Here is a 26,102-nt window from a genome sequence, read left to right as displayed (position 1 = left end):
GGTATCGACCTGTCTTTCTGCACATCAAGCCACAAATATTACCCAACAGCTGGAGTAAACCGTCTTGGTGGAGAGACACCCAGTTGAAGGATAACATTACAGACTTCGGGAAGAAGGTCGAAAGCTATCAACTGTTGCTGCTCAATCTCCACACAAGGCAAGCATTGACATTTTCGGGTGGGGAACCTGCTGCTGAGACAGAAGATCCTTCCGAAGGAGCAGCCTGATCGGAGGACCAATGGCCATGCTCAACAGCTTGGGTTACCATACTCTCCATGCCCAGTCCCACAAGGATGATATGGGTCCGGTCGTTCCTGATCCTCTTGTGAACTCTGGGCAGGAGTGGTATGGGGGAAAGACGTAAAGGAGGACTGAGCGCCACTCAAGACGAAAAGCGGTGCAGAATAAGAGCTGCTTTGGAAACTCCAGCACACAGAACTGCTGACACTGTGCGTTCTCGGCAGTGGCAAGCAGATCTAACCAAGGCTCTCCCCACTGCTGAAAGAGACCTTGCACCACCTTGAATGGAGACACCATTCGTGATCCGCTAAACATCTTCGGCTGAGTTTGTCCGCTCTGGCGTTCAGAGAACCTGCAAAATGTTGAACCACCAGAGAAATGCCCTGACGTTCCAGCCCCATGCAAAGATGAAGGGCCTCTTGACAAAAGGTACATGACCCCCCCACCCCGTCCTGCTTGTTGCAGTACCGCATGGCGGTGGTGTTGTCTGTGAACATCTGCAATAGCTTTCTCTTGATGGAGGGTAGAAAGGCTTTCAAAGCCAGCCGGATCGCCCGGAGTTCCAACAGGTTGATGAGGAGTCCGGATTCAGCCAGAGACCAGAGGCCTCTGATCTCCAGCTCTTCCAGATGGGCGCCCCATCCCAAGAGTGACACATCTGTCACTACTGTCGGATCTCATTGGGGAAGGGAAAGAGGTCTACCGCTGACCCAATAGAGGTTCGCTAACCATCACTGCAAATCGTTTGCAGTTCCCTCCGACATCTAGATCATGTTGGGAGAGTTTTCCCTAGTGCTGCATCCACTGGAATTTCAGGTCCCACTGCAGTGCAGAGCCCTCATATGCCAACGGTTATGCATCACAGCAGGAGGCCATGAGGCTCAGCAGCCTCAGAGTCAGTGTCACTGAAATCCAGGTAGAGGTTGGTACATCGGTATCATACCCTGAATATCCTGAACTCGCCGTTCGGGAGGATAGGCCTGAAACGGCACTGTGTCCAGAATAGCTCTGATGAAAGGGAGCATTTAAGACGGAGTCAGGTGAGACTTCAACATGTTAATAGTGAAATCCAGCGAATGCAGGAGGTCCACCGTAGTCTGGAGGTGAGAGATGACAGTCTGGGGCATACCCACCTTCAACAGCCATGCATCAAGATAGGGGAAAACTGGAACCCCTGTTCCGCAGATGAGCTGCAACCATCGTCATCACCTAAAGGTGCCAATATCACTTGAGTGGAATGCAATAATAGAGGGGTTTGTGGCCAAAGACCTACAGGAATGGTAATAGGATGTTTGGCTCAGGAATGTAAATAAAGTCAGTTGGTGTAAACATTGTAGGAGGTATAATATTGTGAATTACATATGTACTATGAATATGCTGTAACAGACTTGCATGATGTGTATACCTAAACCCGACTGGTAACTTACTGTCGAACTTACTGTAGTATTTATTTATTTATTTATTTTTATAATTTTATATAGCGCTGAATCACCCCAAGGGGTATCTCTGCGCATACAAATGTTAGATTAAGCCAGAGTTGGGGGGTGGGGGGGTTGGGAATTGTTTTTTGATTGTTTTGTTTGTATACAAACTCAATGTTCAAGATAAACCCTGGAGCACAAGATGAGTATATAAAGAGAAAATCAATAAAGATAAGTTAAAAAAAAAAGAAAACATCGTCATCACCTTGGTGAACACCCGAGGGGCACTGGTATGGCCAAGGGGTAGCACGGCAAACTGAAAGTGCTCATGGTCGACAGTGAACGTCAGGTAACGTCTGGGGGCAGGCAGGACAGGAACGTCTTAGTATGTGTCCTGCAAGTCCAACACTATCTTCCAGTCTCCTGGGTCTAGGGCTGACAGGATGTGAGCAAGAGTGAGCATCTTGAACTACTTCTTGTAGAAGAAATTGAGAGAGAACAGGTCCTTTTTGGGCAAGAGAAAGTAGCGGGAATAGCAAGCACAAACTAAATTATGGTATCGCCACTCTCTCTATGGCACTCTTGGCCAAGAGAGCTGTCCCACTTCCTGGTGGAGAAAGGATAGGTGGTCCTCCGCCAGCCTGTCGTAAGTAAGTGCATGGAGGAAAGGGTAGTCTTGAAAGGGAGGAAGAAGCCTCTTTGGGCAATCTGCAAAACCCACTGGTCCAATGTTGTAGACCGCCCGTGGAGGAGCGGATAGCGGAGCCTGTTTTCCACTGGGTGCCAATGTTAGTAAAAGGGCAGACTATAACTGGGAGCGGTGGACTGGCCCGACCTCTGGCTCCCCGACCCATGGTGTCTGTGGGTAGCGCGTCCTCGGCTACGCAGAGGCTGGGAAGCTTGTGCACCGCAGGGGCTGGGGAGGTAAAGGCATGGCAGCAAGCCCCTTCCGTGGCCACCAAAGGAGCAAAAGGTGGATTGGGGTTGACGAGGGGACATGCAGACGGCCATGGACCTGGCCGTAGCCCTGTTGTCCTTAAAGCACTTAAGCGCAGTACCCACCTTGTCTCCGAAGACATGGGAGTCATTGAAAGGCATGTATATTAGAGATGCTTGGACATCCCCAGAAAAGCAATTAGTCTTAAACCAGGGTAGCCACTGTCAACGGATGATACTGCTCTGTCCAGTGATTCAGTGGTGTCCAGTCCACTTTGCAACATCCCTCCCTTTTGCAACAGACTGGGAAAGCACAGCCCTGGCCTCCTCCGGAAGTTCTGGCAGCACCTTTGCAACTGTAATCCACAGAGCGTGGGAATAGCGGTCCAAAAGGCATGCTGTGTACACAGACTGCAATGCCAGGTTGGTAGAAGAAAAGTTTTCTTGCCCAAGTTGTACAGCCTCTTGGATTCCAGATCCAGTGGTGAGGTTGGGTATGCGCCAGGATTTACGTGGGAAGTGGAGGCTTGAATACCAATGCTCTCCAGGGTGGAGTGTTCTGTGAGGAATTTTGGATCCCCTGGAGCGGGTGGTGTAATTGTACTGTTCATTGGAGCCTGTGTTGGGCCTGGACCAGATCCCAAGCATGACATCAGTAAGTGCTTTGTTAAATAGGAGAAGTGGTTCTGAAGGGGACATTACTGGTGGAAGCACTTCCGTCAAGACTTTAGTTTTGGCTACCACAAGGGCATGCTAAGGTCCATGACCAGAGTCGCCCTCCACACCACCACTGCTAATGAGGCTCCCGCCTCTATAGCAATGTTGGGGAGAGAGCATGCCAGTATCTGGATAAATATCCAGTCAGCTGGCGTCAGCCAAATCCTCACACAAGTCCATGATAGAATCACATGGCTGGTATTCTTCAGGGTCCAGTAGCCACTCCCATTACTCCTCGAGTCCTAGTCCAGAAGAATAGGGCTCAGGCTCTAGCATGTAATGCATGGCTCCAGTCAGTGCTGGGCGATGCCCCGCCAGCTCTGTGTCATACTCGGGATGTAAAGGGGGAAGGCGCCGGGAGCGTCAGCCTCAGGACTGGTGCCAGGGAAGGTCAACAAGGCACGACCTGCACCGATCCAGATCCCTCTGTGGATTCCCTGGGGCCCAATAAGCGCCAGAGTGGATCCATTAGGGGGCCCTTCTGAAACCCGCAAGGTCCGAAGGGGCGCCAAAGGGAACGGGCTGCCTAAATATGAGGTGCATAGCCTCATAAAATTCTCTTAATTGGGAGGGGGTTTATCCGACTCCCGTAAACTCCAGGAAGTGCGCAGATGGCCCCGGCATTGGCTCAACCGCGGAGTCAGGCTTCGAGTGGCACTCCCTCATCATGTCGGCCGACGGACGAGGCACAGTTGAAGCACGCTTCGACGACTTCTTGTGGCGGGACTTACCTGAATGGCCCAACGACTTTGAGTGGGACAAGCTTCACTCACTATGCGACTGCTCCTGGGACCTTCCCCTCAACCGGGATCTGGATCGTCGTAGCATCGCATGTCAAGCTACCAGAGATTGCTACCTCAAGGCGGTTGGGTGCATGGCGCGGCAATTGGAGCAGGCCTTTGGGTTGTGGTCGCGCTCAAGGCACCAGTCACACATGGTGCAGATCTGACACTGACAGGCACCGCAGGGCTTTGAGCCAGCCTTCTTAGATGACATTTCAGCCACACCAGGAGGAAAAAAAACCTAAAAACATTTTGACAAAATGTAGAAAAAAGTTAGTAACAAATTAACTAAGGGGTAGCTCTTCCTGGATCTGTGCTGACTGCTGCGAAAAGAACTCACATCAGTGCGCTGGGGTGGCACCTATATAGGCACCACAGATGGGACTTCCAGTGCGGATAAGGTCACATGGAGCTGACCGATGCCACCTACTGGCACGCAGGGGTACTGCTCAAGAAAAATTTCCGGATCCAGTCTTATGCCTGAGGATAATTCTAGAGTAAAGAATCTGTGGCTAGAAATATCTATCAGATTTCCTGAATCTATGAGGAGAGCTGAATGGAGTGGATACCCCCGACAACCACTGATTCTAGATATAGGACATGGCTGTCATGTTGTCCATTTTTATTGGTACAGTTCTTCCCTTCCACCCTCCAAATAAGCTTCAGGGATGCTTTTAGGGCTACTTTGATGGCTAACAGCTCTAGATTGTTTATGTGGTGCCCCTAGAAGTGGGGGGTCAGGTGACTTGTACAGTTATCTCATGGAGGTGAGCTACCCACATGAAAGATGCATCAATGGTGAAAGTCACCTGAAGAAATGGATCTAGAAGGAGTCTGCCAAGCAACAGTTTGTTGCTGTTCCACTAAAGCAGAGAGTGATTAGCCTTGGGAATTACCAACACTAGATACTACCAAATCCCTTTCGCTGGTGCCCAGTGCCTTGAGAGGCACTCTTGCAGAACGCGCATATGTAACCTCACTTGTGGTACAATCGCTATGCATAAAGCCATCATGCCCCACAGTTTCATCACAGTCCAAACAGTAATGGGATCACATGTCTGAAAAAGAATGCAGCAGCTGTTAGAATGCCATCATTATCTTTTTTTTGTTTATTCTTTGCTTGTCACTGGATTTTGAATGGAGCCCAGGAAAGGCTAGATTGTTGCAGTTGGAGGTGCGACTTGTCTGCAGTAATGGTGAATCCTACACTGTGAAGTAAGGACATGATATTTGAGTGTGTGCTGGGCACTCAGGTTTTTGCTGCTGCTCTTGATAGCAATCATTAAAGTATGGAAAGACATGTATGGAGTTTCAGCGCAGGTGGGCTACGACTATATATCTAGGCATTTTGCAAGCACTCTTGGAGCTGTAATGATTCTGAAGGTTAACACCTTCTACTTTGATGCCGGTTGCGGAGGACCTTTTGGCATCAATTTTGTCTCTGACTGTGGCTTTTCAGAGATTCAGAGGCTGGGGCGGCATCCAAGCACGATGCAGATCAGTGCATCCCAAGTACTGGCATCACAGGCAGATGCTTTGGGAGGAACAATAGTACTGTTTTCGTTGCGGGGCTAGAAAGGTGAGTAGCTAGAACCAAGAAAATTTGTGTGGACCACGTCAATCTCTGAGCCCTATTCCTAAACATTCTTGTCCAGAAGCAGAAGAAATCAATCTGGTGTGGAACCAGTGTGCTGGTGGATTGTGAACCAAGGGTCACAACAGGCCTCATTACTTTAATTTCTTCAAAGAAAAACAAGTTGCAAACATCTGAGCCCAACACTAGATAGCAGGAGTATGCAGAATTGCAGAATATATGCATCAACAGACACACGTGCTACAAACATACACACACACACACACACACATATATATATTTATAGATAAAGAGAGCGAGAGAGAGCAAGATATATATATATATATATATATATATATATACATACATACACACCCACACACAGGGGGCGTGGCTAAGCCAGCCACGATGGCGGTCGTGCATAGCTGAGGCTCCGCGCCCGGGCGCCTCTCTGCTGAGCTACAGAGCGTCGCAGCGGGTGCTTGGCGGCTCAAAGAGCACCGGACTGCGCCTGAAGGGTGGCAAGATGCAGCGGGACGCCTGGTGATGTCCTGAACCTCAGGATTGAAGCTTTATCTGGAGGGACTGGACACCGCCGCAGCCCGGGACGCAAGATGGCGCCGAGACTCCCGTGAGTGAGACGGGGACGGTGCGGGGAGAGACGCTGGGGACAGCGGTGCATCGCGCTGTCCCTCCACCGCTGCCTAACCGGGAAAAGCCGAGAGCGGACCCGGGGCCACCGAGGCGAGACATCGTGAGGCGGGGGAGCATCGTCGCTGTGAGGAGGAGCTGGGACCCGGCGGGAACACCGCGACCTGGGGGTATCTTGACCTTCCCCCACGTCGCCTGCCTGACCCTAAAATGGCCGCCGAGCAGACACCGGGCCCTTTTCTACACCACCAGTGAGGCCTCTACGTTTAGGACTGTCACAGCGACGACCTCCTCGGCGGCGTCCGGGGGGGTTGGTGCGCCCTAGCCTGTCCCACCCGCCGCCTGCCCACAGCGAAATGCCAGGGAGCCCCCTGGTGCCCCCGGGGGGGTCTTGATGATCAAAGAGTACCGGAGTGACGGGCCGCACTGGTGCGAGGTAACAACGAGCCCCACACTCTGGAGGGGGAGCCCCGGACCCCGGACACAGAGGTCACACGGGAGACACGAAGCGGGCGGAGACTCTGGGGAGGCATGACGCGAACCCGCACTCCCCCGCAACACACGACCAGGCCTCGTCGACTACACCCTGAGGGACTGTGGGGGTCTCGCCTCTGTTGGGGGCCTCCGGAGGGGACTTGATCTAGGCGGCCACAGAGAAGATCACCTTCGCACCCGGTGGAGTGCGCCCCTGGAATTCGTGGGCGCTGCAGGAGAGTTCCTGCCCGCGGCATCGGAGACAGACGTGAACTCTGAGTGGGGGTTCTGCAACCGGAGGCACCGTGCGGGTGGCTCCTGGGGCCTGACATCGGTGACTCCTGTGCCCTGCCTGCGGAGGGAGACCCAGAATACCGGCCCGGGCCGCTGCCCTTCGGCACCGCCCTCTCGTCGCACTCTACCACTGCGCCCCTCGCGGACCCCTGGCGCCACCGCGGGCTCCTGAGCCCTGACCGACGGCACTGGCCCGTCCGCCGCACGTGACGTCAAGATGGGGAAATCAAAGGCCTGCGCAACACCATACGGTCCCGGAGACAGCCACGGAGAACATGCCGAAGGCCTCGACCTGGACCCCCGGTACGGCGTCCCCCACAGACATACCAATATCGGATAAGCTGGATAAGGTCCTAGCCGCCATTGAGTTGTCCCGTCTATCTATGGAGGAGCGCCTTGGTACCCTGGCGACAGATGTCAACCTTCTCTGGGATGATCACCGTAAATTAGCTGACCGGGTGCGCACAGAAGAACGGACGCTGGAGGAAATACAACCAACGCTGAAAGAACACCAGACGACGCTCCAGGGGGTCCTCACCCGTCTAACCGCAGTGGAGGAACGCGCAAACGATTTGGAAGGTTGCTCAAGACACTGCAACATCCGAGTGCTGGGACTACCGGAGGGCATCGAGAAGGGGAATCCTATAGACTATATGGACACTTGGCTGAAATCTTTCACCCCGTCCTCAGATCGCACAGCCTTTTTCTCTATAGAGCGAGCTCACAGGGTGCCGGCCCAGAGGCCCCCGCCTGGCGCGGCGCCCCGGCCACTCCTAGCTAAGTTCTTACACTTCCGGGATCGGGACGCGGTGCTCCGGGCAGTGCGAATGGCGGCACCACAACGGGTGGAAAACAACCAAATAATGATCTTCCCGGACTATGCCCGAGCAGTACAACAGCAGAGATCCTCCTTCCTGGATGTAAAGCGGAGACTACGAGACAATCAGATTCAATACGCTTTGCTATTCCCAGCCCGCCTAAAGATCCTCCACAATAGGGCTTCCCTCTTCTTCACCTCCATTGAAGCCGCACAAGACTGGGCAGACCAGCACTGCCCGCGAGCGCCCAACCCTCACCCCCACAGGGGTTCGCCTCTCAAAACTCTCCGCACTCGGAAACGCCCCAAGAAGATCCGTAACACCGAACCCAGATCAACAAGTGGCTCTCATGACTTGCCCGACCTTGAACAAATAATGCGAGAGAGGCGTGAGGCTCTGCAGGCAGCTATTGATCTACGCTCCCCACGGCCCTCAGAGCCTATAGACCGACTCCCACATCTGTTCTCATCAGACGGCGACGACCGCGATGGCACCATCTCGGGAGCTGACCTGACGGCACTCCCCCACGCCACCCCGCAAACCGCGGATGGGCTGCTAGACGGACTGATCTCTCCTACCTCACCCTGAAGTGGCTCGGACATGCAGTCTGCCGCACAATATCCTTATATGTGAAGTTCACCTCATGCACATTGTCTCACACACAGGGGCCAACACCCCGCACAAGACACGCATTGCCCCTTCTACATGCCTACTCAACGTGTGGCCTCGCACTTGCACGCCGTTACCCCCTATCACATAGAGCAGTTCTCCCCCCTTGTGTTACGGGAGGAAGTTTGGACACACCGTTTCCTGAACGGTGAGTCCTATGTATTGAGACAGTTTCCCGCACCCCCATGCGTTGTCAATATCCCGGTTCAAACATGTCCCACCCTGCCATGGGGCCATGTGTCACAGACGGTCCGCTTGGACAGACCCCCCACCTGCCTACTCCTCGCGGGCGCGGCGCATCCCTAGATCACTCAAAATCCTGCCCAGTGGACACATGACCCGACCCTCCCACAGACCATATTACTCATGGCACAGCTGACGAACAACACAAACATCAACATACTTACACGCAATACACGCGGCCTACACACCTCACGTAAGCGCTATGCGATATACGCTTATGCGAAGCGACAGAAAGCGTCCATCCTTTGCCTACAGGAAACCCACCTTAACTCAGCCGAAGTGGGCAAGCTGCGAGTAAAATGGCGCGGACTTATCTGCGCCACGACATACTCCTCGTTTGCCCGGGGGGCACTGATATGGATCCGCCCGGGAACCCCCTTCCGGGAACTTAGACGGGTGGTGGATGATGACGGCAGATTCACCCTACTGGAGGGACTTTTAGATGGGAGGGCAGTCCTCTTGGGAAGTATATACGCCCCGAATGTCGATCAGGATAAATTCTGGGATCGACTCACAAACGCTTTAGCCCAATTCACGCATGTGCCCTGGATACTAGGCGGGGACTATAACTGTATCCTAGATTCAAGATTGGATCGGTCGCATCCCCCACTCCCGCACTCCTCCGCCTACAGACAAATCGAGCCCTTTAAAGCATGGGTCGCACACTGGTCGCTCACAGACGCATGGAGATTACACCACCCTCAGACCCGTATTTACTCTTTTCACTCCATTCCACACAACCTGCGAGTTTGACTTGACCGATTCCTCTGCACCGCCACCCTCCTCCCGCAAATATGCCACTCGGATTATTTGGGTAGAGTCGTTTCAGATCACGATGCGCACCTGCTTGGTCTCCAATGGAGACCCCCGCACCCCCCGGTCCCCACATGGCGATTAACAAGGGAATGCCTCACAGACCAGGTTTTCACGCACGAACACCAAAGCAGCATTTCGGATTACTTTACGCATAACACAGGGACTGCATCATCGATCCTGGTCGAGTGGGACAGCTTCAAGGTGGTAACTCGCGGGGAATGTATCCGGCAGAGGGTCGGGATAAGACATACCTTGGAGCAAGCCCTAGAGAAGGCGGAACAACGATTGGCCACGGCCACAAAAGCCCCAGATCAGTCGGTGGTGACGGCGACCCAAGTCGCCCAAGCCAAATCGGCATATCAGGAGGCATGCGTGGATCTCCGACGTCACAATTTTCGGTCTTATGCAACCCGAATGCACAAGGACCGTGATAAAACGGGCACACTCTTGGCATGGCTCGCCAAACAGGATGCTGAAGTCCGGCCCATCACTGCAATCATAAACTCCCAGGGCACCTTGGTGCAATCCCAGGATGAGATCCTCCAGGCCTTTTACCACCATTACTCGGCGGTCTACACTGCCCCCTCATCTCTTGATCCAGGGGCCGTCGACCACTTTCTAGATCCTCTATCCCTCCCCCAGATTTCTGCTGCAGACCGGAAGGGGTTGGATGCAACGATACAAGCCACTGAGATTACAAGAGCGATACGAGCCCTGGCCCGTGGTAAGGCCCCAGGCCTGGACGGGTTTCCACTCGAATACTACGCCACCTTTGCCCCTCTGCTGACTCCCCGCTTATCAGCAGTACTGGACTCAGCACTCAAAATCGGTGAACTGCCCCGTTCCATGAGAGCGTCAGTGATCGTGACATTCCCGAAACCCGACCGGGATCCCCAACTCCTAGCCTCCTATCGCCCCTTCACACTACTTACGGCGGACTGCAAAATCCCTGGGAAAATCTTAGCAGACAGATACTCGCAAATCATACGTCCACTGGTCCATCCTGACCAATGTGGTTTTGTCCCGGGAAGGAACACTTCTCACAATATCCGGCGCCTTTTTCATATCCAGGACCAACTGGGTGATCGCTACCCTCGGGCGGCGTGCCTCATTCTGGACCTTGAGAAGGCGTTTGACACCTTAACATGGCAGTTCCTCTTCGCCGTCCTCGGACGGGCGGGACTGAGTCCCACGCTCTTAGCCTACACTCGCCTGCTCTACACCGACCTTACATCTCGGGTCCGTCTCGGTCGCTACATCTCCCCGGAATTCGCAATACACAGGGGCACACGACAAGGGTGCCCCCTCTCACCGTTATTATTCGCACTCGCAGTGGAGCCCTTGGCTATCCGGCTCCGCCGGGACGGGCAAGCCTGGGGTATTCCACTAGCGGACATAACGCACTGTGTATCCATGTAAGCAGACGACCTCCTCATATACCTGCGAGATGTGACAGCGGATCTCACCATACTCGAGACCGCTTTGACTGAGTTCACGGAGGCCTCGGGCTTGAAAGTGAACTGGGAAAAGTCGATGGTATACCCCCTCCACTCGGACGCCCCCTCTCAGGATGTCTGGATCGGGGACCGAAAACTACAGTGGGCGGCAGAGGGCCCCCGATACCTCGGGATTCGTTTATATCACTCCCCAGTCGACCTATATGAGGGTAACCACTGCAGGGCGCTCGCAGGGATACGGTCCTCCATTGGATTCTGGCGGAGCCTCCCGTTGGCCCCGATAGGCCGGGTAGCTCTGGCAAAGATGATACTGGTCCCGCGGCTCTTATATTATTTCACTAACCTCCCAGTAATCCCACCTCGCTCCTTCTTTAGGGATTTGGACACACTCCTCAGTTCTTAAATATGGGGTAAGGGGCGGCATAGGATCGCGCTAGCAAAGCTGAAGTTACCCACGACACAAGGGGGGCTCGGCGCGCCATCATTTGAAGCCTACTTTCTAGCAGCGCAGCTCCAGTGGCTTTCATATTGGACGGCAGACAGATATACACTCGAAACAAATACAGTCACGGGTCACATACCCATGCCAGAGTTATGTCGCCTACTTCTACCAGGATCCCGCCCTGCGCGTACATACCCCCTACAAGTAGACATAGCCCGGAAGTGCATTCAGCGTATACATCGCATGGCACCAGATTCCCCCCATACACACCATTACTGCCACTAGTCGGCTGGCCCAGACATGGGGGGTTCTTTACATCTGCCATGCTTCGGGAATGGACGTCTAGAGACATCACCGAGGCGGAGACGCTGTTTGAAGGGGGACAGCTCCGGCCGTACCGACAGCTTATGGACGACTATGACCTACCCCCAGGACAGTTCCTGCTTCACCGACAACTCCTCGGCTGCTACCGACCATACTCCGACCTCACATTAGGGGAACCTCCCACCCACCCAGTTCTCCACACAATCTTGCGAATGGGATCGGGTCGCCATCTCACCACATGGCTATACAAATCGATCAGAGAACTGACACCCCCACTACTGGGATCTCTACGGGCCTTGTGGGAGGAGGAAGCGGGGCGACTGTTTCATGATAGCGAGTGGGACAGAGCGATAGAGTTCCCCAAAAAAGTCTCCAGGAACGCTCGGTTTAAGAACATACAATTTCACACCCTACATAGGGCCTACCTAAAGCCAGCGCGCCTTCAACGCTTCTACCCCGACACGACTTTCCTCTGCCCTCGTTGTCAAGCGGGGGATGCAGCCTTTTCCCACATGTTCTGGACCTGCCCGGGCATTCAGGCCTATTGGTCATCTATCCATTCGACGCTCAGAGATCTCACCGGGCTATCCCATCTGACTACCTGGGAGGGTTGCGCACTCGGCATACTGGGACGGAGGAAACGACACAAAATACCAATGCGCTTTGTTTTCCTAGCCCACTTACTGGTCAAACGCTGTATAGCCATGCACTGGTGGGCCCCATCGGGTCCTCCGATCGCGGCATGGGTGGGGGCGGTTCTCAAATGGGCGGCGGCCGAGGAAAATGCAATCCGGGAGGAAGAAGCCAATCTCCCTAGAATGGGCGCTCCTGCTGCATCAATTTCGACACTCCCAGACCCCGGTCATCGACTTAAATACCCCCGGCACCACACAACCTCACACTGCACAGGCTCCCAGGATAGGAGGTTCCCCTCCACAACCCTCCGCGCTACCTTTAGACCCATCGGGTCCTTCCTCCCCCGGCAGGAACGCTCAACAGCACTCCATATCAGCCCGCACACTCACTCCCTCCCTCCTAGGCGAATAGTAGTTGCACGATGGAGTAGACAATAATGGACTCCTAGTATACGCCTGATCCAAACACTAAGAACCCCAGTTCGATAGCGCTAGGTGGCGCCTGCCCGTCATGGCCGCCTTTCACTGAGGCTCCCGGCGCCGGACCCCGCAAATCCTCCTGGCTCTGTCCCTGACTGCCCTGGCCGGCTCGATCTGAGAGCGGAGGCTTGCGGAGCTGCCCTGCGGTCCCGGGGCCGCTCCTGTGCTGCCGCGGACCTCACGGGACCCGCCTGAGCGCCGCGGAACCTGACCGGCGGTGGAGCTGCGGCGCGGGCAAGCTACAACTCGTGCCCGCGGCGCCCACGAGGGGTGTAGGCCTGACCCTGCTGGTGGAGGAGGGGTGGCGGCCGCGCAGCTGCCGCGGGCCCAGACAGCATCGGAAACGCGAGGCCCTGCTTAGCTGAGGGCTCACGATGACCCAGGAGTGGTGAGGCGGACCCCCCCCTAGCAAACTGGGGCAACGATACAGGCGGTGAGTGCGGCTCCGAGGGATTGGATTGCTGGGGCTGTTGTGGGGGCCGGGTGCGGAGGGGAGAGACCCCCCCCCCATCGGGCTGGGCGTCGGCGGCCGGGGGCCCGGGCCCCCCCCCTCTTGTCAACAGTGTGGCGCTGGCCCCGTCGGTCCGAGGCTGCCTGAGGGGCTCCAGGTGCAGGGGGCCCTCTTCTGGTTCGGGCCGCGCTTCGGCGGTCGGGGGGGGGGGGGGGCCGGTGTGCGCCATCCCCCCCCTTCCCATCGCTCCAGGACTGGCCTTGCAGGGGCTGTGGTGCTCCGGGCCCTGGGAGAAGAGGGCCAACGGGTGGTGACTTCCCCCCCCTTGGAGTTGGGGGGGTGATCGCGCTGGTGAGGGGTCGGTGGCGAACACGCATTGAGGCCTTGGCGGTCTTCACCTGCGACGCAGACGGGTGACGCTACATGGGCCCGGGGCCCTGAACTGAGGTGCTGGACCTCGCCTTGTCCGTGGGACGCTGCGGCTGTGGCCGGGGGTGCGACTGGTTGTTTTGCGGGGAAGCCCGTCGGGGCTTGAACGCTGGGTCTGGAGGTGCCGGGCCATTTCTCCATGCGGGATTCCTCGGCCGTGCCTCCTTCTGCCCCCACTTCGTCTCGACCATCCGCCGACGTCCTGAGGGGGTACCCCCAGCCCGTTACCCGGCCTTGCTGAAGCTGCGCCCGGGGCGCCCCCACCATGGGTAAGGACAAGGCCGCCAAGCCGGCACCCGGGGCCACCCAAACCAGGATGGACAAATTCACGACCTCGGAGAAGGGGTCCGGCTCTGCGGGCGAGCCGGCCCCGGCCCCCGCTGCGGACCTTGCCGCCATCCTACAGGCCATCAACTCATCTCGCGCCTCCCTGGAGGGCATGGTGGGGGAGGTAAAGGTGGACGTTGCTCTTTTCCGGCAAGACTTGCGGAACGCCACCACCCGCATCTCGGACACCGAATCCAGGATATCCACCGCTGAGGACGACATCCGCCACCTGCAGGACCAAGTCCGGGAACTAACCACTCACTCTAAAGAACTACACCGCCGGGTCGAGGATGCAGAAAACCGCGCTCGGCGCAGCAACCTGCGCCTGGTGGGATTCCCGGAGGGGGTCGAAACGGGCCAGGCGGACGACTTTATGGAGCGCTGGTTCCGATCCTGGATGCCGTGGACAGCCTCTCTGCCTCGTTCGTGGTGGAGAGAGCCCATCGATCCCTTGCCCCCAGGCCCCCCGGTGCGCCCCCTCAGCCTTTCATCCTCAAGATCTTAAACTTCCGAGACAGGGACGCCATTCTCCGCGAAGCTCGGCGCCTGGACACCCTCCACTACCAAAATCACAAAATCATGATCTTCCCGGATTACACTTGTGAAGTCCAGGAGCTGTGCCGCTCTTATACTAAAGTGAAGCAGAAAATGCGCTCCCTGGGCCTCCAATACCAGCTTCAGTTCCCGGCCCGCCTTCGGGTCATCTTCCAACGCAAGACATTGTTCTTTGATACGCCCCGAGCGGCCTGGTCCTGGTTGACGGAGGAGCACCCCCTGCGCCGCTCTGGACGCGGATCGACTGCGGGCGGGGGGGGGGGGGGCCCCGGACATCGAGGACCCGCCGGCGGCATCGCACGTTGCCCCGGGAGCGCACGGCGGAGGAGACGATCATCACGCGCTCCGGGGGTCGAGGGCCTCTTCTGCCTCCTCGGCTGCGCCTGCCAGTCCCGCGGCGGGCGGGCGGCTGGCCGTGTCGCCCCGGCTGGTGGATCCTGCAGCCCGGTCGGGCGAGTCTGTGGACACCTCGGACCTTTCTCGCAGCCCTAACATTTAGCATTTGACATTCTGTGTTTCATCGGGGTGGGGGGGGGGGTGCTCGGGCCTGGGCTGGAGTGCTCTGATGTCTGTATTGCTCTCGGCCAGGGCAGGTGCATCAGGCTTGAATTCTATTGTATCAGGGGTCCCCTAGTGCTCAAGCCCGAGCGTTTTAGCTTGGTGGTTGTTCCATTTTGTTTGGGCGACAGATGCTTCTGTTTTCGAAGTATAGGGTGGGGGGTGGGGGTTTGGGGTTGTTTCTTCCTTCTTGGGAAGGTTTTGTTGGTGGGGGGGGGGGGGGGACTCCCCCTATGTTGTTGTTCCACGGCATCTTGTAACCTTTGACCTGCTCTCCTGCTCAATGTCCCGCTGTCCTTCCTCTCTAAGGGCTTGCGCAATCGCGCCTCCTTTGGCCCCCTCTTCTGTCCTAGATCATGGCTGACCCGCCTGTTCCTAGGGCCGCCATGCGTGTATTGTCCTGGAATGTCAATGGTCTTTTAGATCGGTTTAAACGCATGGCGGTCCTTAAATATGCGCAGCGTGCAGAGATTGACGTGCTCCTTCTCCAGGAGACCCATCTCCTGGGCAATAAATGTCCCTTTCTTACCCGATATGGTTACGATAGGGTGTGGCACTCAGGTTTTGCGAGGGGATCCCGGGGGGTAGCTATCCTACTCCGCAAGTCCTTTCCCTTCGTCCTGGCCCAGGTGCACCTAGACCCCCGGGGCATGGTAGTGGCGGTTTGTGGCACTCTTGAGGGGCGACCCCTCACCTTGCTGTCCCTTTACGCGGCTCCGTCCCTCCTGTCGGCGGCCCTCTCCCACACCGCGGACCTCCTCCCGACGCTTCCGGCGGGTTCACTCGTTCTAGGCGGAGATTTTAACGCTGTCTACACACCCCATCTGGATTCGACAGGACCGATTTCCTTGGCCCGAGTCGCTCGCGCGAAGCAGCTCTCGACCTGGGCTGAATCTCAGGGCCTGTGCGATGTTTGGAGGGTCTGGCACCCGCAGGCTCGCCAGTACACCCACACGTCGGCAGCTCATCACTCCCATGCCCGGATCGATCTCATCCTCGTCCCGTCTACCGAATGCGCTGGGGTGCAGGATGCCCGCATTCTCCCGCGGGGCCTATCGGACCACTCGCCAATGCTCCTTGCTCTTGGCCCGCCGCCCCTTTCTGCCCGTCCGATGTGGCGTCTGAATGCCTGGTTCCTCCATGACAAGGCTTTTCGGAAGGTGGTCGGTGGCGAGCTTGCTGACTATTATTCTCACAATGCGGGATCCGTCCCCTCCTCTGCCGTCCTTTGGGAGGCCGGCAAAGCGACTATTCGGGGGGCCGCTAAAGGGCATGTGCAACGGCAGAGACGTGCTCAATCCCAGAAACTCGCGGCTTGTGAAGCTCAGGCCTTGGAGCTGGAGCGCAACCAGGGGACGTTGGGAGACGGCACACGGTCGCGCCGCCTGGCCTTCCTGCGGGAAGAGATTCGCCTACACTCTCTGGAGACTGCAAAGACTCTGTGGCGCTCCTCGGTGGCCCGGGTATACGGATGGGGAGACAAAAACGGTACCCTTCTCCACCGGCTGGCCTCTTACCCCCGGGCGGACAGGATTATTCCTGCCATCAAGGACTCGGCATGCGGGACCCGAACAGTCTCGGTGGCAATAGCCCAAGCTTTCGCTGACTATTATTCCCGGTTGTATCGAACCCAGGCGTCTGGGCTCTCCCTTGAGGAGTTGCTGGGGACGACTGGGGCGGTGCTTGGGCGGCTGGGACGGGAGGTTTCTGAGACCCTCGATTCGCCTATCGCGCTGCAGGAGATTGAGGAGGCGATTAGCCACCTGGCGCCCGGGAAGACTCCGGGACCTGATGGGTTCCCTCAGGAATACTATGCTCACTATCGTGAAACCCTGGCCCCGCGGCTTCGAGACCTGCTTGCAGAAGTGGTGGAGACGGGTTCGTTCCGGCCAGAAACGGACACGGCTACCATAGTTGTCCTTCCCAAGACGCAGCCCCCCTCGCAGTCCTGCTCAGACTACCGGCCGATATCCCTTATTAATACCGAGCTCAAGATCTATGCCACGGTCCTCGCACAGCGGTTGCGCCCGTCTCTTGCCTCCTTGGTCCACCCGGACCAATGTGGATTTATGCCGGATCGGGGGACCAGACACTGCCTGCGGCGCCTGCATCTCGCCCTGGCACACCGAGGGCGCCTTTCCCCCTATCTGGCCCTTCTGCTGGTCGACTTTGGAAAGGCCTTTGACTCAGTGGGGTGGGCGTACTTGGGTGATGTCCTAGAGCGCATGGGCTTCGGTCCCTGGTTCCGTGCCATGGTCGCGGCCCTGTACGCGAGCCCGCGGGCCCGTGTATTAGTCAATGGGGCTCTGTCCAGCCCATTTCCTATAGGTCGAGGGACGCGCCAGAGATGTCCGCTCTCACCCCTCCTATTCGCTCTGGCCATGGAGCCACTGGCTGTGCTGATTCGGGCGGATCCCACTCTCGGCGGGTGGGACTGGCCGGGCGTGGCCCCTGACAAGATTGCCCTATACGCGGACGACGTCCTCCTATATCTCTCTGATCCAGCGACTTCGGGACCCAGGGTCCGCCAGATTCTCCACCGCTTTGGCCAAGCGTCGGGTCTTCATCTGAACCCCAAAAAATCCGTACTGGTCCCCTTACACCCGTCGAGGGAATGTTTTGACTGGCAATCTGACATTCCCCTCCGGAGACTCTCATTTAAATACCTGGGGATCTGGGTCACCCTCCTTCCGGAACTCTGTTGGGCCCTCAACGTGGCTCCCGTAGTCAACAAGACCAGATCAGATATGCTCAGGTGGCAGTCACTCCCACTGAATCCGCTGGGGAGGGTCGCCCTCTATAAGATGATGATCCTCCCCAAGTTTCTGTACATGTTACAAAATACTCCGTGCACCTTTCCGCGCCCGTGGTTCCGGGAACTGGATCAGATGGCGACCAAATTTCTCTGGGGCGGCGGCAGGCCCCGGTTGGCCTTAGATCGCTGCAGGGTCCCCTCCTACGACGGAGGCCTGAGCATGACCAATCTATATCTGTATTATTTGGCCACCCAGCTGCTGGTGATTCATGACTGGTTCTCGAATGGGTGGGATGATCCGGCCTATCGACTCGAGGTGCAATGTCTCGGGTTCTCCTCTATCCAGAACATGCTCTATGGGGCAACGGTCCCCCTGTCGCTCCCCGATGTCGTGCGGGCCCCTTTCCTGGCGTGGCGCGCAGCTTTGCGGCACACCCGCTGGTCGGGGAAGATAACACAGCTCACACCGCTTTGGCACGGAACGTGGCTGCGGGAAGTGGTGGGCCTTGAAGGATTTCGGCAGTGGGATCTTCTAGGAATTTCCAGCCTGGGCGATATATGGCGGGGGAGCCACAGGTGTTCCTTCCAGGAGCTTCAGACCCGCTTCTCGTTACAGCCTTCCCAATTTTATAGATATCTTCAGCTGCGTCATGCGGTCCAAGCCCATGTCCCTCTGGACTCCAGATTGCCTGCGCATAGCCCGCCCGAGGCTCAGGTGATGTTAGGGTGTCTGGGGAAGGGGAGAATATCCCGCATATACAAATCCCTGATTAACAATACCCCGGTAGATTGGAGTGGCCTAAAACAGCGATGGGAGGCTTGGGTGGGGCCCCTAGATGACGCGGACTGGAGGGATGCCCTTATGGCGCCTCGATCGCTTACCACTTCCGCCAGGTTGCGGCTCATCCAACTCTACTACCTCCACGCCGCTTATCTGACTCCGGCCCGCCTACATCGGGCAGGCCTCCGCGTGGACGCCTCATGTGCTCGCTGTGGGGTGGATCCGGCGGATTTCTTCCATATGGTGTGGTCTTGCTCCCGCCTGGAGAGTTACTGGGCAATGATTGAAGCCGAACTCACTGAAGTCCTGGGATGGGAGGTCCCCCATAATCCTAGAATGGCTCTGCTGGGCATCACGGACGGGTTGGATGGGTCCCGTAACGAAAAGTACTTTCTCACTACTGCCCTAATGGTAGCCAAGAGGGACATAGCGGCCGTGTGGTCACAGCCGGACCCGCCCAGTGGGGCTACCTGGAGTAGAGGGGTGGATTGGTGCGCCGCTCAGGAGCGGTCACTGTACGCTGCCCGGGGCTGCCCAAAAAAATTCCGCAAAGTATGGGGGAAATGGCTGGGGGGCCTGTTTTGAAGGGTGGGGCGCAGAGGGCGGGGCGGGGGCGGGGGGTTGAGGAGTAGGGGTGGGTTTTTGCATTTGCTTGTCAATACTTTCCTGTTTGCATTTACTGATGCCAAGTTCAGCGAACTATTGTACGTCATCCTTGATTTTGCCTTCTATGCAGAAATAAAAAAAAAATGTTTATCAAAAAGAACCCCAGTTCAGTTCTACCCCCAGTTTTTCTTTAACTGGCACAGACCTGCTACACCACAGACCACATTCACACTGACCAAGATGTAAATGTACTCTCTATGTCAACGATGGTCTACCTTGCTACTTGTATATTACAGTCATTAATGCGAAACATGATGAACGTATGATTATATTACCAAATGCCAATAAAAAGAATTTTAAAAAAAAATACACACACACACACATATATATATATATATTCACTTAAAAAACCATAGGTTTCACACATGTTATAGTTAGCTGGACATTTCACTCGTAAAAAACCAATGAAATTCCCCCGTTATAGTTACTGCAGGCAACTATAACTCACGCGACTGCAATCCTCTGCTGATGACGTCAGATATTACATCACTGTATTTAGACACTTATTTACCCATGTCTTCTTCCATTAATCTTTAGCTATACATATATTACAAATATTTATTTTTCATAAAGACACATATGTCATCAGTGATGTAATATCTGACGTCATCAGCAGAGGATTGCGGTCGCGTGAGTTATAGTTGCCTGCAGTAACTATAACGGGGGAATTTCATTAGTTTTTTACGAGTGAAATGTCCAGCTAATTATAACATGTGTGAAACCTATGGTTTTTTAAGTGAATTTGCAAGGTTTTTTAAATGCTAATTCGTAACTATAACGTGTGTGAAACCTATGGTTTTTTCAGTGAATTTGTACGGTTTTTAAATGCTAAGTTATGTATTTATTAATTATTTTTTTTTCAGGTTTTTCACCGTGCGCGCACCGTGAATTTTTTTTAAAAAAATCGCGACGTGCGCTTCGCGCTCCGTGCGCGCGCTGTGGGCACCGAGCACTTCGCGCACCGAGCACCCACGGTTCGCAGTGCGTGCCGTGCACGCAGGGTGCGCGCACCTCGAGATTTAAAAAAAAAAAAAAAAAACATTTTTCTCCCTTGGGGGTCCTTCTGTGACCCCCTGACCAAGGCTAGGGGGTCAGGAACTGTCCACTCTGCCCCCTTGTCACGTTCTCCACCTTTTTTTTCACCCCCTCAGACTGCGAGAGACAAAATGGCGGCCGACACTTCCTGGTTTCGACCGATTCGAATGTTTACCGACCTCTAACAACCAATCAGAATTGCGCTCGCGCACGGCAGGGTGCGTGCACGGTGCGCGCGTATAGATATTGATATGCTTTTAAATGCTATTTTCTCAGGAAATACTTAACAGATTTACACCAGACCTGCAAAAGGCACTTCCTTGACCTTATGGCTACCTCTCTGCCAAATTTCACGTAATTCTGTTCAGCCGTTCGGGCTGTAGCTGCGACTAAAGGTCCTATGGAAAAATGCATGGGGAAAACGCGTTTTGGGACCCCCCCTTTTTCTCGGCCCCCGCTTGACGAATCACCCCGAGACTTTTAGGGTAGGAGCTGAGCGGAGCGCCCCATTAGTTTTGAAAATTTCGCGAGGATTCGTCAACCAGCGCCAAAGTTATTCAAAATAGAATTTTGAGATTTCCTATGGAAACTAGGTTGTAACTATAACAATCTCATGGCAGGTATATATAATCTTGTGGCAGAAAGTTGACAGATTATACTCAGGAAGTAATTACAAACGACAGGACTATTACAAACTTATCAAGTATACAGACGGAGTTTAATTTTGCTCATTAAACATGAATCCACACAGTAAACAAATTACATTGAATGTTATTTTTGTTTAGCACAACATTGGCAGAATTTGTGGCAATGTGAAAATTTACAAAGCACGCAGAAACATATTTACAAAAATACTATTTAGAGCTACAGCTTTGTTTAAACATTTATGGAACAATAAAAGACAGATCAACCTGCAAGTAAAGGAATTATTTATAGGGCACCTACTGCTAAAAGCAAACACTGCATTTTTCATTTCCTTCTTTTTCTCTGTCCCTTTCCCTTACCACTGCACTATTGTTCACCCTTTCCTTCCATAACTTTGCAATTAGCACTTCAATTATGTTTTCTCTTCCATTTTACTACTCATCTTTTCTCCCTCATTAACCACGCCCTTCTCTTTTTTTTCAGTTTTATGTCTGGCTACCATTTTTAATTGTTTCCTCACTCCAGATATTTTCCCCCTGACTTTACAAATAGAGGACCCCTTTCCCTATATGTGACTTTTTTCCAACGACGCCTTTCCTCTGCTACCCTGTTCCCCTACCTCCTGCTCCTTTTCCTCAACTGTTTTCACTTTCCAGTGGCTTACCACTACTTTTGGCCTCTGCTTTCAGGTTACACATGAAAAAAAAAAAAAGTTTGTATTTCTCAGACTTGCAATTTTTCTCCTAGTTGGGCATTCTCATAAACGGTGTTTTCCAATGTGTTAGTTTGTCACTTTTTGTAATCACTGGCTTACTTTTAATCTTTAACACAAATGGTGAGAGGTAGTGATACCACAGGCTTAAATGTTCAGCTATATCATTATAACTTACCCTTTTCCTGGGGAAAACTCTCTTCTCGCTTCTACCTTGTCGAGTCTCACTACACCGGACAGAGGCAGTAGAGCAACTCGTTTCCATTTGATCGGTTGTTTCAGTGTCCGGTGCTTCAAACTTTTCAATCACCAGGGAGCGCCTAGATGATAGACAGGAAACATGTTCCACTTATATTAACAGCAGCCAAAGCATTATGTCTATTAAGCACAGCAGGACAAAATTATAAAAGAGTAAAGGTTAATTAAAACTGCACATCGTGAATTAATAGGAGACACTGTATTGCAATTCTAAAAAAAGTTTACAGCGTCATCAGAGAAAAAGGAAATTAACTATTTTTTATATATATATATATATATATATATATATATAGATATATATAGATCCAGGTATACTTAGTATTAATGTACACTACTCCAACATTGATTTTAACAGCACTTCCCTTTATGAAGGGCATTCTTACATGCCACCTCTCCAAATCCATCAGAATTCAAGTTCATTCCCTCGCCTTCCCAAAAATGTCTGTGTCAGAGAAAACACTCAAATAGAACTTTGGTCAATCCACAGTACTGATGCTAAAGACCAAAATTACAGAAGTCTAGACCGATACAGAGTTTGTGATATACTTGCTGCTATGCATGGCATGGCATTCTACATCCTAGAATACACTACCCCTTGACCAGCATCAGGGTAGGAGATGAGGCATAGCGTCTTTAAGAATGTTTTAGATCATATTAATTAGAATAGGCATGTCTTTTGGGGATAGCATTATAATTTTGCAATGTCTAAGGCTCTACATAAACACAAATGCCCAATACAATTTACTTTGCTTTTTATCCACCAACACCAAAGAAACTCTGAACACTCCCCACTTTCCATAGGCCTGCAAGGCATATTTTCACATTGAACTGGTCTTTTTGTTTTTTTACCATGGCACTTTCTTCGATCATTTTTTCATGTTCACTGGAACTGAACTTTTGTGAAGGGGTGCACCAACAAATTGCTTTCTGTTCGTTTTCTTATGAAAGCACCTTAACTTGATTAATTTATTCTAATCTTACTTACAGTAGGAGATTTAAGGTGGAGGACGAACATAGCGGTTTCATGGGAGAAAAACCTTTCCATTCTTTGAGGGGGTGAGTAAAGCCAACTACTTCACATTCCCACTAGAAATATTAATAGGACAGATGTTAACTGGGAAGCTGGAGCTGCACAGACTGGTACTTGATTGCTTGAAGATATGTCTATTGCCGTGAAGCTCGCTAAGATGTGTAGTCAGTTATTGTAGGCTAACAATGTGGGGTCCCTTATAAGTGCTACTAAACACAAAATATCCACGGATCTAATGGGCTAAAATAGCACCAGAAAGAGGACACAAGCGAAGACACCTTTGCACTAATGAAGGAGTCCTATTAATTAGGACGAAATTCCATCACCCACCGAAGTGGCATGCTTCAGCATCCGGGATTCTACTCTTGGCAGAGACACCTAGCTCCGTCAAAGAACTCCATTACAACCAGAATCATTTAGCTTGGTCCATTTTCTTCTTTTTAAAAGATTTACGAAACAGGACATTAAACGTAATTCTGTGAAACGTGCAGGGTTTTGACACAGCCACCAGTCTTAAGAGGTTTTTATATATGTATAAGATTATGCACGACAAGCATAGACATCATGTCTCAGCATTTAATTTCTTAAAATATACTGTTCTGTTCCTTTTTGACAATATTCCTATTCCAATAGGCCATTGTTATATGTTAACGTGTACCTATGTTTTTTTTTTACCACCGCAAAGTCAGTTCATGGGCGTTAGCTTTCTGTGATTGACCTGGTTAACAGGTTCTTAATGATATTCTGAATGTTGTAGGTGGGTCCGACTGAATAGTGATATTTTGGTCTGACACGTGCAAACATCTTCTTTTTCTAAAGCGGTGCCTCCCGTTCTGAGCTGTTACCAGGTTGAGGTGAGGCCTCTTACTCGTAAACAACAGGTAAGATTACCTTACATTTCCATGTATGTTACACGCTACAAGGTATATTGCCGATGAGAACACATGACTCACATAATTTTGTTGTTGTAAGACACAGACATTTGATCCCTTTTGACTACTTTTGTTGTAGGTTTTATCCGTTCTAAATTAAACCTAAAAGTACAATTATGTTTAATTTGTCACTGTCTCCCTTCTTGTTAACGCATTAGCATTTGACATCTAGGTCCTGAGGAAGGCCACAACACCATTGGGGTCATACTGGTCAAAACATGTAGACCTGTTTATCGGACATATGCAGTTCATAGTTTGATACTACACATGCACTGTTTTTAATCCAGACACTAGGAGTGAACCAATAAAGTTTTACTCGCCCCTAGTTGTTAATCTTAGCATCACACACATCACTTGGTTACGTTTTTTTGCACTGAGCCCATCACCTAAGCAATCTAGTGTTTCACATCTGTAGGATTTTAGTACATCCTTTGTAAGAGTAGTAATCAAAAGCATCCCTGAGCTCCTCCCTCACAGTGAGGGGGTTGTAGCCCTTGACGGACCTAGGTGTCTCTGCCAAGAGGAGGATCCCAGATGATGAAGCATGCCACTTCGGTGGGTGATGGGATTTTGCCCTAATTAATTGGACTCCTTCATTAGTGATGAGGTGTCTTCGCTTGTGTCCTCTTTTTGGTACTATTTTAGCCCATTAGACCTGTGGATATTTTGTGTTTAGTAGCAATTTTCTTTGGGCAATGTATCCGCGCTGATCTTAAAACTTCCCTCGTACTCTCCACTTCTAGTTTGTTTTTATCCGACCTTATAAGTGGTCTCATTTTGGCAGTGATCAGATAAATATTAATGCAAAAAAACCTGTGAAGGAGAAGTAGGTGATTTTATAAGTTTTATTTGTTTAACCTGCATTAGATTTTGCAGAGGTGGGCTTTGTTGTTTCTGCTGTATTGATAAAAATTTATTTCTTAGCAATATTGACGGCTTTAAGCAAGACCTCTAGCTTGAATCACAGGCAAGCTGATCATGTCACCATCTGAGTCACTTACATATGCATACATGGCATTGTAAAGATATTTATTGGACAATCGGTGGCTGCCAAGCTGTTAGCAGTAAAATGCTGCAGATTCAAAACCCAACACACAATGCAGACTGGAAACAAAATGGCGCAAGAAAGTAGGTTTTCTTTCAAAGTATCATGTTCCACTTTTGAAACGCACGTTTATGATCTTTATAGACTGCTCATTGTAGAGGGAGTTCAAAGGAATCAGTGAAAGTATAAATGTAGCTTTTTCAAATGTTACACTCATACATGGTGTTGTCGCGGACACAGACACTTTGGTAAAGCACAAAAAACTACAACTTTTCCCTAACCATTCACAAGAGCATCCTTTTTAATGGAGTACTATAATGCATTGAATAAAATTCAATTTTATATAGTAGTATTATTAGTTGCAAAGCATGAATTGTCAGCCTTAATGACCATGAACTATCACAGGGTTTATAGGACTATCAAGAAAAATGTGAACAGAAGTGTTCAATCTTTTTGACACCCCAGCCTACTTTCTAAAATAATAATTTAAGGAACTCTTTTTGGCATTACAATGCTGTTCACTCAAGCTACAACACGTTAGCATTTCTACTTGGAGGAAAAATCGATATCATTGAGAATTTTGTGAAGAAATTGTGCAAAGGAGAAATGGATGCATGTATGAAAGCTATCTGAAAGTTCCACAATCCACAATGGTGTAACACCGTTTGATATTCCCAAAACAGAACAGATGCAGACTGAAGAAGGACAACATAAGAAAGGAGCTCACAGTTTGAAAACTGACTAGAACAATGGTAAGGCCCTGACATACAGTTACAATTACTACATTAACTTCCCTTCGTTAATCAAAGCCTTTTTGATACAAGTGTCTCAGGATTGCTATGCCTAAAAGTCTTTTCAAAGGTCTGTGCCCTATCTGGTAAAATTTTAATACTGAAGATATGGAGTTCGCAAACAGCTAGCTGATAACCAGGTCTGCCTTTGCTTTTACAC

General features: G+C 52.2%; 1 protein-coding gene across 4 annotated transcripts in view; it reads right to left on the bottom strand.

The window, feature by feature from the left end:
• Positions 1-26,102, bottom strand: part of MPRIP (myosin phosphatase Rho interacting protein) — a 753,461-nt gene that overhangs the window by 333,176 nt on the left and 394,183 nt on the right. For all 4 annotated transcript variants that reach the window (XM_085628921.1, XM_085628923.1, XM_085628922.1 and 1 more), the window contains exon 8: positions 22,065-22,206. In XM_085628921.1, coding sequence (XP_085485047.1) covers positions 22,065-22,206 — 142 coding nt within the window. The remainder of the gene's footprint in view (positions 1-22,064; positions 22,207-26,102) is intronic.

This window comes from Triturus cristatus, chromosome 10 (genome assembly GCF_964204655.1).
Source record: "Triturus cristatus chromosome 10, aTriCri1.1, whole genome shotgun sequence".
In the NCBI taxonomy this organism is placed as follows: domain Eukaryota; kingdom Metazoa; phylum Chordata; class Amphibia; order Caudata; family Salamandridae; genus Triturus; species Triturus cristatus.
This window is presented reverse-complemented; position numbering and strand designations above follow the sequence as displayed.